General features: G+C 50.2%; 1 protein-coding gene across 4 annotated transcripts in view; it reads left to right on the forward strand.

The window, feature by feature from the left end:
• The window catches only part of ABCC1 (ATP binding cassette subfamily C member 1), a 139,120-nt gene that overhangs the window by 117,309 nt on the left and 7,405 nt on the right, over positions 1-14,406 (forward strand). For 3 of the 4 annotated variants that reach the window (XM_027043173.2, XM_027043174.2, XM_053213330.1), the window contains exons 22-26: positions 1,284-1,491; positions 4,726-5,036; positions 10,229-10,428; positions 12,299-12,425; positions 12,953-13,054. In XM_027043173.2, the coding sequence (XP_026898974.2) occupies positions 1,284-1,491; positions 4,726-5,036; positions 10,229-10,428; positions 12,299-12,425; positions 12,953-13,054 (948 nt within the window). Of the gene's footprint in view, positions 1-1,283; positions 1,492-4,715; positions 5,037-10,228; positions 10,429-12,298; positions 12,426-12,952; positions 13,055-14,406 lie in introns of all 4 variants that reach the window. The other variant, XM_053213331.1, reaches the window with a different exon arrangement.

The following is a 14,406-nucleotide window of genomic DNA, read 5'->3' on the forward strand; positions in this document are numbered from 1 at the left end:
GGCTTGTGACTTGGCGGAGCTCGACTGGGAGTGGAGCTGGGCTCAGCCAGCTCGCTCGGAAATCTTGGACTCCCACGCCCACCGTGCTCTGCTGCTGCTGGGGAGGTCCCCAAGTCCCGCAGTGTAATTCCGGGATCAGCAGCAGACTGCTTGGCTGTGTGACAAAGCCAAACGGTGACAAAAACGTGGTAATTCTGGAACAGCCCCCCCACCCCCCACCCCCCATTTCAGTTGGAAAAACGGGACAAAATAAAAGTCAAAAAGAAGCACTCAGTTACACGCGAGACCTCCGGGCTTTCACCTGTTAACCTTTCAGCCCGACTGTTATTCACATCAGTGGTTTTTATGACCCCAGATTCAGCACATGAGAGCTTGAAGCGACCATGAGCACACCCACACAAGGACAGATACCTGGCGTTTGTGGAAACCGAGCCGGGCAGATTGGGCCTAGGGCTGGCCCAAAGCAGGCTGCCCCTGTCTCTGGTGTTCAGGCCCCCCTTTGAACAACTACACAGAATTATTTAGCCCTCCTCCTGGGCTCCACGGGGAAGGGAGGAGTGGGCGAAGTCCTTGGTTGCCCTTTGGAGCCGAGGAACAGACTAAGCCAGCACCGACCACCCAGGAGCCAGTGGAACCAATGTGGAGTCGGCGTTCGCGTTGAGAGGAAACGAGGGGGGACGTAGCACTTGGTCTCGGTCGCTAGGCCACAGGTCACACCTTCCTGATGGGCCTGGACTAAAGCTCCGAATGCTAAACAGGATCTTCCAGGCCCTGTGTGGTGTGACTGCCGCTCGTTCTGTAGCTCGACCGTGTTCCAGCCACCCATGCCTCCCTTCGGTTCCCTAAACGTGTTGTGTTCCTTCCTGTCTCAGGGCCTTTGCACATGCTGCTTCCTCTGCCCTACATGCTTTTTTTTCCGTTCTTGGTCACCATTTCCTCAGGGAGATTGTCAGGTTACCTCCCCGTTCGGTCAGGTCGTGATGCCCAATTTTACGCTCTGAGGGAATCCTGCACTGCTCCGGCCCTTCTCTATAATTACACATTCACCTGGACGCTGGATGTCTGTCTTGCCACTTGACCGGCAGCTCCGTGAGGGCAGACACCTTGACTTTCTCTCCTGCTGACTTTATCCATCAACTAAGGGGGACTGTGCCATGGGCGTGAGCACCGGGGAGGGGGGGGTGGCGGGGGGGACTGGATCACACAGGTGCTGTTGGAGTGCCTGACCTTGGATGCGTGTGGTGGGAACACCCTCCGAATGCCTTCTGTCCCCGGGTCTGCAGGTCAAGCTGTCCGTGTACTGGGACTACATGAAGGCCATCGGACTGTTCATCTCCTTTCTGAGCATCTTCCTTTTCTTGTGCAACCACGTTGCTGCCCTGGCTTCTAACTATTGGCTCAGCCTCTGGACTGATGACCCCATCGTCAACGGGACCCAGGAGCACACCAAAGTCCGGCTGAGCGTCTACGGCGCCCTGGGCATTTTGCAAGGTGGGGGCCGTCTCCTTCCCATCCTCCTCTGCCCACCCAATTTTGGCCACTTGAAATGTCTCCATGTCTTATTATGCAGTTGGGTCCCCCATTTGTCAGGGTTTTGCAGACCCCCAAACTAAGCCAAAGTCACATGACCGGTACCTATCACTTAGTAGACACTCAGATACCTTGTAGAGGGAATGTTTCTTGAATGCTCTGTTTCATGGGGCCCTAGGAGATGAAGAGCACTCCAATGTGTCCATTTTACAGATGAGGAAAGCTGAGGAACAGCAGCCCCCTCGAGCCTTGGCAAGCAAGGGCCCTTGCCCCTTGTTCCTGGGTCAGGGTGATAGGGCTTCTGTAAACTCTCACCTGTGGACTTTAACCTGCTCCCTGAGAGTGGGAACTCGATTATGCTAGTGGTGCTCAATGTTGTCCCCTGGGGGGACATTTAGCAATGTCTGGAGGTACTTAGAGTTGTCGCGGTGCGGGGGGGCAACTGCCTTGTAGAGGTCAGGGGGGTCGCTAGATGTCCTGCAGTGCATAGCCCGGCCCCCACAACAGAGAATGATGTAGCCTCAAATGTCAGTAGTGACGAAATTGAGAAACCCTGTGTACCCTTCTTGTGGTTCCACAAAGGTCCCCAAACACAACAGCGTTAATAATAAGAGTTGTTGCTTACCGAGCACTTACTTGGTGCTGGTTATGTTCTAAACATTTTTGGGTGTTTTAACTTATTTTGCTTTTGCAGCAGGTGTCATGAGGTCACAGCTAGTATTTTCCGCATTTTAGAAATAGAGACTCTAGCAGCACTTGGGTGGCTCAGTCACTTGCCCTTCTGACTCTTGATTTTTGCTCAGGTCATGATCCTGGGCTTGTGGGATCACACCCCACATTGAGCTCGGCACTGGGCGTGGGGCCAGCTTGGGATTTTCTCTCTCTCCCTCTGCCCATGTTCCTTGCACACACTCTGTCTCTCTAAAATAAAAATGAGTAGGGGCACCTGGGTGGCTCATGGCTGAGGCTCAGGTCATGATCTTGTGATTTGAGTTCAAGCCCCACATCAGGTTCCATGCTGACAGCTCGGAGCCTGGAGTCTGCTTTAGATTCCGTTTCTCCCTCTCTCTCTGTTTGCCCCTCCCCTGCTTGCACTCTTTTTTTTCTTTTTCGTTTTAATTTTTTTTTAATGTTTATTTATTTGTGAGAGAGAGATACACACACACACACACAGAGTGCACACAGGGGAGGGGCAGAGAGGGAATGACACACAGAATTGGAAGCAGGCTCTAGGCTCCCAGCTGTCAGCACAGGTCCTGATGCAGGGCTCGAACTCATGAACCACGAGATCGTGACCTGAACTGAAGTTGGATGCCTGACCAACTGATCCACCCAGGCACTCCATCTGTCTTTCTATCTCTCTCAAAAATAAACATTAAAAATTTTGTAAATAAAAATAAATTAATTTTAAAAAAAGAGAAAAGAAAAGAAATAGAGACTCTAAGCCCCAGTGAGGTTAAGTAAGTTGCCCGAAGTTGCACAGCAAATACATGGGCAGGGCTGGCTTTGAATGAGGTGGTCTGGCCCAGGAGCCCCTGTTCTTGATCACTGTGCTACACTGTGCTAACCGAGCCGTGTGTTTAGACTCCTAAAAGCAGTGTGCATCTGTCCCTACCTACGTGTGTTCAGTGTCTGTGATACGTAAGTATAGGTTTGATACATTTGAGTACTTTCTGTACAGCGGCACGCTGCCCTTCACATTCAGCAGTGCTACAAGGTTACGTATCATTGTTGCCATCTTATAGAGGAGGACCCCCGGTGCCTAGAGGTTGCGGGAAGGTCCCACAGCTGGTAGGTGGCAAAGACGCAGTTGGGCAGTGCTTGGCTGCAGCCACTTGTTTCAGCCCCTGCTCCCGAGAGTGAGCCTCTCCATCCCTATGAAGTCTCTTTGCAAAGAACGGCTGTCTCGCTGTGGCTTGTTCAGAGGAGCCACAGATGTCTCATGGTCTCCGGGAGATGGCTTTGAAAAGAAAAAAAAAAAAAAACCAGAAGAGTAGACATGGATTTCCCAGATTTCTTCATCCCTGACACCTCGTCATTGGGCATGGGACTGGCCTCCAAACTGTCCTTGAGGGAAGGTGGGACACAGAGTGGGTGTGATGTTTCCCTGCCTCACACAGCAGCAGTGTCTGTTCCAGAGCTGAGCTGTCCACTCTGGTGGCCGCTGGCCACAGTGTGGCTCTTTGAATTGCAGTTCCTCAAACCTAAGTAACAGTATCAGCTGTTCAGTGGCACTGGCCACATTTCAAGTGCTCAGTAGCCACGTGTGCCTGGAGGTGACCACACTGGACTGCATAGGTCCAGAACATTTCCATCGTTCCAGAAAGTTGTGTTGCATGCCACTGGTCTAGAGGAATGTGGCATACAGATTAAGAGCATGACCCTGGAGCAAGCAGGCTTCCTGGATCAGAACCCCGACTCTGCTGCTGATTGGCTGACTGTATTGAGGGCAGAGGAGTTCACCTGTCTGACCTTGAGCTCCCTTCTCTGTAAAATGGGTGCTAATAGGATTTATACAGAGTCAGTCTTAAGAATTAGGTGCATGTGGGGGCGCCTGGGTGGCTTGGTCGGTTAGGCGTCCGACTTTGGCTCAGGTCATGATCTCACGGTCCGTGAGTTCAAGCCCCGCGTTGGGCTCTGTGCTAACAGTTCAGAGCCTGGAGCCTGTTTCAGATCCTGTGTCTCCCTCTCTCTCTGCTCCTCCCCTGTTCATGCTCTGTCTCTCTCTGTCTCAAAAATAAATAAACATTAAAAAAAAATTTTTTTTAATAAAAAAAAAGAATTAGGTGCATGTGGGGCACCTGGGTGACTCCATCAGTCGAACATCTGACTTCGGCTCGGGTCACGATCTCATGTTTCGCGTTTGAGAACCACGTCGGGTTCTGTGCTGACAGCTCAGAGCCTGGAGCCTGCCTCGGATTCTGTGTCTCTCTCTGTCTCTGCTCGTGCTCGCGCGCTCTCTCTCTCTCTCTGAAAAACAAACATTTAAATTTTTAAAAAAATTAACATGTAAAACTCTTATACGGTGTTGAATAGACACTGAGTCCTCAGTAAACAGCAGCCACGACTCTCGTCATTACCGTTGCCGTTTTTGTTCGAAGCTGAGCGTGCAGGCCTGTTGCGTCTGCTTGGCCTGTCCTCACCCCCACCCCGGGCCCGGGCCCCACTGTGGTGTTTACCGCCAGAACGTTGCAGGTATCTCCGTGTTCGGCTACTCCATGGCGCTGTCCATCGGGGGGATCTTCGCTTCCCGCCGCCTGCACCTGAACCTGCTCCAGAACGTGCTCCGGTCCCCCATGAGCTTCTTCGAGCGGACCCCCAGCGGGAACCTGGTGAACCGCTTCTCCAAGGAGCTGGACACGGTGGACTCGATGATCCCTCAGGTCATCAAGATGTTCATGGGCTCCCTGTTCAACGTCATCGGCGCCTGCACCATCATCCTGCTGGCCACGCCCATCGCTGCCATCATCATCCCGCCGCTGGGCCTCATCTACTTCTTCGTGCAGGTGAGAGGCGGGGTCTCGGGGCTGCAGGAGGAGCCCTCCTGAGTTTCACGCTCCCGTGTGAGTCCGGGCCTCACACCGTCTTCCCATTTCCGCGGCACGGCGCTGTGCGCGATTTGCCGGCAGAGGGCCCAGCTGGTGTTTGTCACTTTTCAGTAGTAAAGACACCTTGATTATTAAAATTGATTATTAACATCATGGGGGTACCCGGGTGGCACAGTCGGTTAAGCGTCCACCTCGTGGTCTCGACTGAAGTCGTCATCTCATGGTTTTGGGAGATCGAGCTCCACATTGGGCTCTGTGCTCACAGCACAGAGCCTGCTTGGGATTCTCTCTCTCCCTCTTTCTCTGCCCTCCCCCACCCACGTGCACACACATGCGCGCGTGTTCTCTCTCTCTCTCTCTCTCTCTCTCTCTCTCTCTCAAAATAAATAAACTTAGAAGAGTTTTATTAAATTCTTTAGGTCTTAGCCCCCCTGCAGAAAATAGAGATGTGAATAACAGCAGCTCAGACAAGATGTTTGTCTTTCTCTCTCCTAGTGGAAATGTATATACTTATTTGTTTGTTGTTTCTATTTATTTTTTTCTCATAGTAGAAATTTAGAAGTGGGCCCTTCAGCTCTGGTGTGGCAGTTGCACACATTTGTTAATGTCCCAGACTTCGTCGCTGTTGTGTTTTTTTTTTTTTTTTTAAGTTTTCCCAGCTTTGCACAAGCCTTCCATTCTTAAGTTGACCTCATGGTCTAAGGTGGTTGCTGGAGCTCCAGCCATCAATGTGTATTTCAGAATACAAGACCGAGGAAGGGGAACAAACACAGCAAGGGAGTCAGTGTGGTTGTTTAGGTGATGGCCACGTAAACTGTGCTTGCAGCTGACGGAGGAGCGTGTCGAGGCCCTGGTGGTGCAGCTGGGAGTGTGAACTCACGTCTGTCTGATTTTAAAGCTTGCGTTGGTAACCACGGTGCTGCACTGCCCCTTTCTGCCCCGAAAAGGTTACCTGCAGCACAGTTGCTGGCGGGAGACAGTGGTTTAGATGGGAGACAATCACTACAGCACAAAACGAGAGGGAGACCTGCCAAGACCTCCACGCGTCAGGCTGTGCCGTGGCCTGCTCACGCGGGGTCCGGAGCCCTTGGTCGTCAGCCCTCCCCCAGGCTCCACCACGCTGTGGCCCCGTGGTTGGTGTGCATGAATGAAGGTGGAACCAGAGAGAGCAGGACCCACTGCGACACCCCCATTGTGTTCTCTTTAAGTTGGTGCCAGCTTTTTTTTTCACTCAGCGATGGGATCTCGTGTTCCTTAATGGAGATGATTACGGAGATGTTGTTGCGATACCACCGATTTTATTTTTTATTTATTTATTTTTAATGTTTTAATGTTTGAGAGAGACAGCACGAGTGGGGGAGGGGCAGAGAGAGGGGGAGACATAGAATTCCAAGCGGGATCCAGGCTCTGAGCTGTAGCACAGAGTCCAACGCGGGGCTCAGACCCACAAACCAGGGGCGCCTGGGTGGCTCAGTCGGTTAAGCGTCCAAATTCGGCTCAGGTCATGATCTCACGGTCCATGGGTTCGAGCCCCACATCGGGGCTCTGTGCTGACGGCTCGGACCCTGGAGCCTGCTTCGGATTCTGTGTCTCCCTCTCTCTCTGCCCCTCCCCTGCTCACACTCTATCTCTCTCTGTCTCAAAAATAATGAAAACATTGAAAGAAAGTAAAAAAAAAACAAAACCCACAAACCATGAGATTTTAAAGCAACCAAAGTCCGAACCAAAGTCGGACGCTTGACCGACTGAGCCACCAAGGTGCCCCTCCATGGATTTTATTTTTAAACAACAAAGACAGTTCAGCAAAGGATCATATTATATACACACTGTTACTATAACCAAGATGCAAGCATAATGTGCTTGTGCAGGGCCAGAAACGGAAGCAGTGAGAGGAAAAGCAAAACTTGGTGTCCCCAAGGGTTGGGAGAATTTGTTTGTTTAATGACTTTTGACTAAATACACACTTACCCTACCACCTAGCAGTCCTTCCTCAGCATATATGCAATAGAGATGAGAGAATGCATCTACTAAAAAAAAAAAAAAAAGTGCTAGAACGTTCTTAGCATCTTGGTTCATAATAGCCTCAAACTAGAAATAACTTGAGAATTTTGACGCAGAGGACACCAGAATTTTATGGATGTTGGAGATGTTCAAGATTTTGGTCAGAAAGTGGGGGTGCAGGTGTGAATGAATGTAAACTTCATCAAGCTGTAAAGATTTGGTGCATTTTTCAGCATAATGTGTGTTATATCTTGATTAAAAAGTGGCTTTTCGATACACATAGGTTCTTTCTCTTTCCTCCGAAAAGATCTGGAAGGTTATACACTGAGATTTGAATAGTGATTATCTGAGTGTAATGGCTGCAGTGTGATTTTTTTTTTTTTAATATTCCCATCTGTATCATTCCCCCAACCTCCAGCGTTTTAAATGGCTACCCATTAATGTTTTAATTTAAAAGCAAGTCATTTTTATAAAAAGATGAAGAGATACGCCGATGTGGACTTGTGTTGGGGCGTCCTTGTTGCTTGGAAGAAGGCATTTCTGCTTTTATGGAATATTTTGGTGTCTGAAAAACTGCCCAGTCACAGCTCCAAGTACCTTAGCTTGTGGCCTGCTGCCTGGCTCAGGCAGGTGCTTGTCGAGTGGTTATTATTTATTTACTTATTTTATTTATTATTTTTGTAAATGTTTATTTTTGAGATAGAGACAGGGTGTGAGCAGGGGAGGGGCAGAGAGAGAGAGGGAAATACAGAATCCGAAGCAGGCTCCAGGCTCTGAGCTGTCAGCACAGAACCCGACCTGGGGCTTGAACTCAGGAACTGCGAGATCATGACCTGAGTCGAAGTTGGACGCTTAACTGACTGAGCCACCCAGGAGCCCCTTTATTTATTTACTTTAATGCTTATTTATTTATTTATTTATTTATTTAACGTTTATTTATTTTTGGGACAGAGAGAGACAGAGCATGAACGGGGAGGGGCAGAGAGAGAGGGAGACACAGAATCGAAGCAGGCTCCAGGCTCTGAGCTGTCAGCACAGCGTCGGGCTCGAACTCACGGACCGTGAGATCGTGACCTGAGCCGAAGTCGGACGCTTAACCGACTGAGCCACCCAGGCGCCCCAATGCTTATTTATTTATTTAGAGAGAGAGAGAGAGCTCGAACACGACTCGGGGAGGGGCAGAGAGAGAGGGTAAGACAGAATCCCAAACAGGTTCCGTGCTGCCAGCGTGGAGCCCAACACCGGGTTCAAACCCATGAACCCGTGAGATCGTGACCTGAGCCAAAATCAGCGGTTGGATGCATAACCATCCTAGCCCCCCAGGTGCCCAGCAAGCAGTTATTTTTATTTACAAGCACCAGGCACTTGGTTTCTGAAAAAGTAAGGTGAGTCTGGTGGGGTGAATTATGTCTCCTGGAATAGAGTTTAAAAGGGAAGCTAGCGGGGCGCCTGGGTGGCTCAGTCGGTTGAGCGTCCAACTTCGGCCCAGGTTATGATCTCGCGGTTTGTGAGTTACAGCCCCACGTTGGCCTCTGTGCTGACAGCTCAGAGCCTGGAACCTGCTTCAGATTCTGTCTCCCTCTCTCTCTGCTCCTCCCCTGCTCACACGTTCTCTCTCAAAAATAAATAAAGATTAAAAAAAATTTAAAAAAAATAATAAAAGGGAAGCTAGCTAATAGTTCTTTTTTTAAAAGACTGAGTTTAGGGGCTCCTGGGTGGCTTCAGCTCGGGTCATCATCTTGCGGTTCATGAGTTCGAGCCGCGTGTTGGGCCCCCTGCTGTCCGCACAAAGCCCACTTCAGATCCTCTGTCCTTCTCTCACTGCCCCTTCCCCACTTGTCTTCTCTGAAAAATAAATAAAATATTTTTTAAAATTAAAAATAAGTAAGCAAACAATAATTTAAAGACAAATACATCTCAGGGTAGCTTTCTACAGTAAATAAAGTGGAGTAGGTTGAGCAGGGAAAATACTTGAGAGTGATTTCCATCCGGGATGTTTAGAAAGAAAGCCGGGGAGAGGAACCCTCCCAGGGCAGATCCCGCGGGGCCGAGGCATCAGGGTTTTGTTCAAGGCCGAGAGGCTCGGGAGCAGAGAGGGCATCTGGCCTACCCTCGGGACTGGCAGAGCAACCATCGTGGGCCTGCCCTGGCTGGCGTGGTGCTGGGTTAGCTTACAGAGTTTCCAGGACCCAGAAGGCTGCCCAGGTGTGGGTTCAGGTGACCGCACACACTGCCGTCCAGGAAGCAGCTGCTAAACTCGGAGCCCTGTTCGACTCCTCCATTATGTTCACTGTTCTCTGTGGAAGGTCTCTGCCCCCACAAGGGCCCCAGGAGGCGGGGAGGCCGTGTCCCTAACCACCCTTTGTTCCCTGTCTTGTTCATTTGTCTGGCTGTGTCGCTTGTGAAACACCTGCCTTCACATTACGTGCCATCTCCAGAATGGGGAACCTCAGTCTCCCCAGTCCTGTTTGTACAGACGAGGAAACTAAGGCCGCGAGAACTAAATGTCCTCACGTGACCAGTCTGTCATCTAAGGGCGGGTCCTCGAAGCTTCCAGGGCGCGATTTGCTTTGCTTTTGTTCCATCTGCCCTGGTTAGGGCAGGAGCAGAGCCGATGGGGTGACTGCCCGCGGGGACAGGTGGAGGCCAAAGGCCACGCTGCTGGGTCCAGAAAACCCTAGAGGTCTGTGGCTTGAGAGAGGCAGGACAGTGCTGGGGTTCACCCTTGACAGCCGGCTTCTCCGAGTCCAGCCCCCCAACTCGGCCACTTGTCGCCTGAGGGGGACCTGAGGGGGAAGAGGTCAGCGAGCTTCTTTGTGCCTGGGTTTACTGGCGGTCCGTGCAAATGAGCACCGACTCCTAGCTGTGTGGTGACGATGAAATGAGCCGATTCTGTGGAAGGACTTCAAACTGTGCTAGGGTAGTCGGCTCCCCGTGGGCCTGAGCTGCTGGCATTATGTGGTCGCTGTCGTCATTCTGTTGTGCTGGCATCGGGTGAGCAGAGACACCTGTTAAAAAGCAGCCCAGTTCCACCATCTTGCCTTCCGGAGGTGCCGTGTGTGTCCAGGCTTTTTCCAGCGCGGCCCTGGTGGGGGGTGGCTGGCATGGGAGGGGCTTTGCGAGCTCCCTGGTCCGTTCTCTTCCCCTAGAGGTTCTACGTGGCCTCGTCCCGGCAGCTGAAACGCCTCGAATCCGTCAGCCGCTCCCCAGTGTATTCCCACTTCAACGAGACCCTGCTGGGTGTCAGCGTCATCCGCGCCTTCGAGGAACAGGAGCGCTTCATCCGCCAGAGCGACCTGAAGGTGGACGAGAACCAGAAGGCCTATTACCCCAGCATCGTGGCCAACAGGTGGGCACCCGAAGCCCGCTGGAGGAGGTGAAGGAAGCCTTAGTTCCTGGAGGAGGGCCTCACACACGGGATGGTTAGACTTGGTGGGGGCGGGAAGGGACAGAATAACATTAAAAGCAGACAGGAGCACTGGCAGCTTGAAGCACAGGCACTCCGGTGGCACTGAGGAACAACAGGGAGCAAGATTTTCTGGAGTCAGAAAATGCTGCAGGAACTATCCGTTCGCTGTGGTCCTGACGGTACAAGGTCATCGGTGACAGGCGGGCTCAGCTGATATTTTTGTGGCCTGGTTCTCAGCTGACGGGGGTGATCACCCACCACCCCTGTGTGATGAGCTTTGGAAGCCGTTCACCAGCCTGAGGTTGGACCATGTGAAATGGCCATGATGAAAAAAGCATCCGTCCCAAAGAAGGGACAGGAGTTCGCTACTTGTTGACTAAATTCAGAAAAGTATCTGACTTATCCCTAAAAGAATATTCTCCTCACTCATGTCCTGATACGTTTTTTGAGATGTGGGATAGGAAATTCTGGAGAGGGGTGACTCACCCTGGGAGCAACGTGTCGTAACCAACTGTTGCCCCGTCGTACACAATATAATCCCAGAAGGTAAGACTGGGTGGGGAGACCATGAATCACTGGAGACCTGACCTTCCCCTGCAGAATCGTCAGGGAGTTTCTCAAATTTGGGTCTGTTTCTAGGATAAGCTCACACCCAGGAAGATCAGGCACATGAATCTTTTTAAATTTTTTCTTTTTTTGGGGCGCCCGGGTGGCTCACTTCGTTTTGCGTCTGACTTTGGCTCAGGTCACGATCTCGTGGTTCATGAGTTCGAGCCCCGTTCAAACCTGCTTTGGGTTCTGTGTCCCCATTCTCTCACTGCCCCTTCCCTGCTAATACTCTCGCTCACTCTATCTCTCAAAAATAAATAAATGTTAAAATTTTTTTAATAAAAAAAGATAAATTTTTCTTTTTTTTATGTTTATTTATTTATTTATTTATTTAGAGAGAAAGAGAGAGAGTGTGTGAGCAAGGGAGGGGCAGAGAGAGAGGGAGACACAGAATCGGAAGCAGGCTCCAGGCTCTGAGTTGTCAGCACAGAGCCCGATGTGGGGCCTGAACCCACAAACCGTGAGATCATGACCTGAGCCGAAGTTAGACGCTCAACTTACTAAGCCACCCAGGCACCCCCAGTCACACGAATCTTAAGGGCTGTAGTGGAAATAAGATCAACAACACCATTTCCCTAAAATGTTTTACACCTTAAATCACTAATATTCCTAACGCTTGGAGGTACGCTGGGGAAGTTCGCTTTAAACCAATAATGTTATCTGTTTATATTCCAAGAGGTAAAACAGTGTATTTTAACATTTCTAAAAGGAGGGTGATCTAGGAACATTACAGCTACATTGAAAATAGTGTTTCATTTCTCACTCTCCCTTCCCCCTTCTGCCAAGGAAAGGTTATTTTTACAACAGTGCTGCCTCTTACAGTTGATGACTTCTTAGTATTTAGGAACTTTCCTGGACCTGTCTTTGCAGATGGGTGTACATGGGTATGTTATAAAGGTTTCCGTAAAAAAAAAAGTTGGTTCTTAAAAAGGCAAGCTTTAGTTTCCCGGGAAGGCTCCTTCTGGAGAACTCTGTTTCAGTCCCCCGGGGTTGCGAGATCAATGAGGAATTAGTGAGACCGTGTCCCTTTGGCTCTCCTTTCCCCATGAGAGGACAGATTGAAGGCCTGTTTCGGGAGCTCTCAGGGAATTCTTTCCATTAGCAAAGTACCTCCCTCCTTCCCCGGCTTGAGCCAGAAACCAAATCTCTGACGAGCCAACTCCTGGTGTGTCTGTCCATCTGCCTGTGTGTCTGTGAGCAGGTGGCTGGCCGTGCGGCTGGAGTGCGTAGGCAACTGCATCGTCCTGTTTGCTGCCCTGTTTGCCGTGATCTCCAGGCACAGTCTCAGCGCCGGCTTAGTGGGCCTCTCGGTGTCCTACTCACTGCAGGTAAGACAGGTGCCCCCAGCTGCATTCTCTTACGGTTGTCAGGGTCTCGGGACTTTGCTTTGAATCCCCGCAGGAGCTGGGGGAGAGGTGAGGGGCCAAGCGGCGTTTGAGAAGCCCAGTGACCCGCTGGTGCTGGAGGGAGATGAGACACAGGGCCGGGATTCCCCCGTCAGTCAAGGAAAGCCCTTGATGAACCAAGAGGATGCCTCCAGCGACAGGAAAAATGCTTTTCACTCTATCACTTTATCTCTCATTCCGGCTTTAGCCCACATTGCCCAAATTTTGATACATTGGGTTTTCCCTTATTACCATCTCGTTGGAAATCTTTTCTGATGCCCTTTCTGATTGCTTGTGTGGCCCAGGGGTTATTTTGAAACGTGCTTGCCTAAGAGGTGCGGTCTGGCGATGGCGGTACGTGAGGCTGGTACCTTTCTTACCTCAAAAAATTGCGTAATTCGTAATCACTTGCTGAAGATAAAGCAGCCCCTGCTCACCCCAGAAGCTCCATGTGACTCTTCTGTGCACAGGTCACCACGTACTTGAACTGGCTGGTTCGCATGTCGTCCGAGTTGGAGACCAACATCGTGGCCGTGGAGAGACTGAAGGAGTATTCGGAAACGGAGAAGGAGGTAAAGCCGGCCCCTGGCCTGCCCTCGCCTGCCCTCACCTGACCTCGTCAGCGCGACCTGGGTGCCTTCAACAGACAACCCCTATTCAGCGAAAATTGTCTTCTGTTCTTTGTTACTTATCTGTATGAGGGACTTGTGTGGTGCAGAATGAGACGAGTTTCATCTTCACATTTAAAAATTAAATATCAGTTGTTTCAAAGCCCTGAAAGTCAACAGCAAGAGAGTCAGTACGTGGATGTTGTAAAAATCATGACCGAAGTTTGGGGAACCCGGCAGTTGTTTGACCCAAGTCCCCATTTTATAGATGGAGGAGAGGGTCGCCTGGGGAGGGACAGTGACTGATCCAAGGTCACACGTGGTCAGGGTAGGACCCAAGTGTCCAGACATCAGTGCCACATTGCCCCTAGAAAGTGCCGTTTTCTGTCTACACGCTGTCACTGGTGGCATTGGCAGTGATCATGGTGACAATACCAGTGGATCCCCTCATCGCCCCCACCACCAGTAATATTAGGGACACATGTTGGGCCCTCGGGAGCTGTCAGCCCCGTCCTACACATTTTACATAGAGTAATTCATACAATTTATGTAGAGTAATTCGTGTAATCTTTATGTAGCCTTATAGCTCATGTTCTGTCATGATCCCCATTTTACGCATCAGGAAACTAAGACACAGGGTTAAGTTACTTTGCTCAAGGTTACGTGGCCATTGGCACACTGCCTCCCAAGAAAATGCCCCGTCCTTAAGACTCTTACACAGGTGAACCAGGTCCCGCTTCATGGGAGAGCATTATTCAGAATGGTGTGAGCGCCCCCTGTGCAAATAAGAGTGTATTACACCAGGGGTTTTAGCGCTCAACATCGAATTTATTTTTTTAGTTTTTAAGATCTAATTCACATGGCCTGCAGTTCACTGTGCATGAAGTATGAAATTAAATTTATTTTTTTTAATTTCTGGATGTTTATTTGTTTTTGAGAGAGAGAGAGAGAGAGAGAAACAGAGCCCAAGCAGGGGAAGGACAGAGAGAGAGAGAGAGAGAGAGAGAGAGACAGAATCCTGAGCAGGCTCTGTGCTGTCAGCTCAGTCTCCCGAACCATGAGATGACCTGAGCTGAAACCAAGAGTCAGACCCTTAACCTACTGAGCCACCCAGGTGCCCCGAAATTAAATTTATTTTAAAAATTTTTGTTTTTACTTCTTTTAATTACTTACTTTTTTAATTTTCAAATAAGAGCATACTTGAAAAATACAAAAGAATGTAAAGATCCAGGGTCTTAGCACTACTAAAAATATGTATTTATATAGAATATATTTTCACCGTTAGAAAGTTCCACCCACCTCTCTCTCCAGTGCCC

Source organism: Acinonyx jubatus, chromosome E3, assembly GCF_027475565.1.
Source record: "Acinonyx jubatus isolate Ajub_Pintada_27869175 chromosome E3, VMU_Ajub_asm_v1.0, whole genome shotgun sequence".
Classification (NCBI taxonomy): Eukaryota; Metazoa; Chordata; class Mammalia; order Carnivora; family Felidae; genus Acinonyx; species Acinonyx jubatus.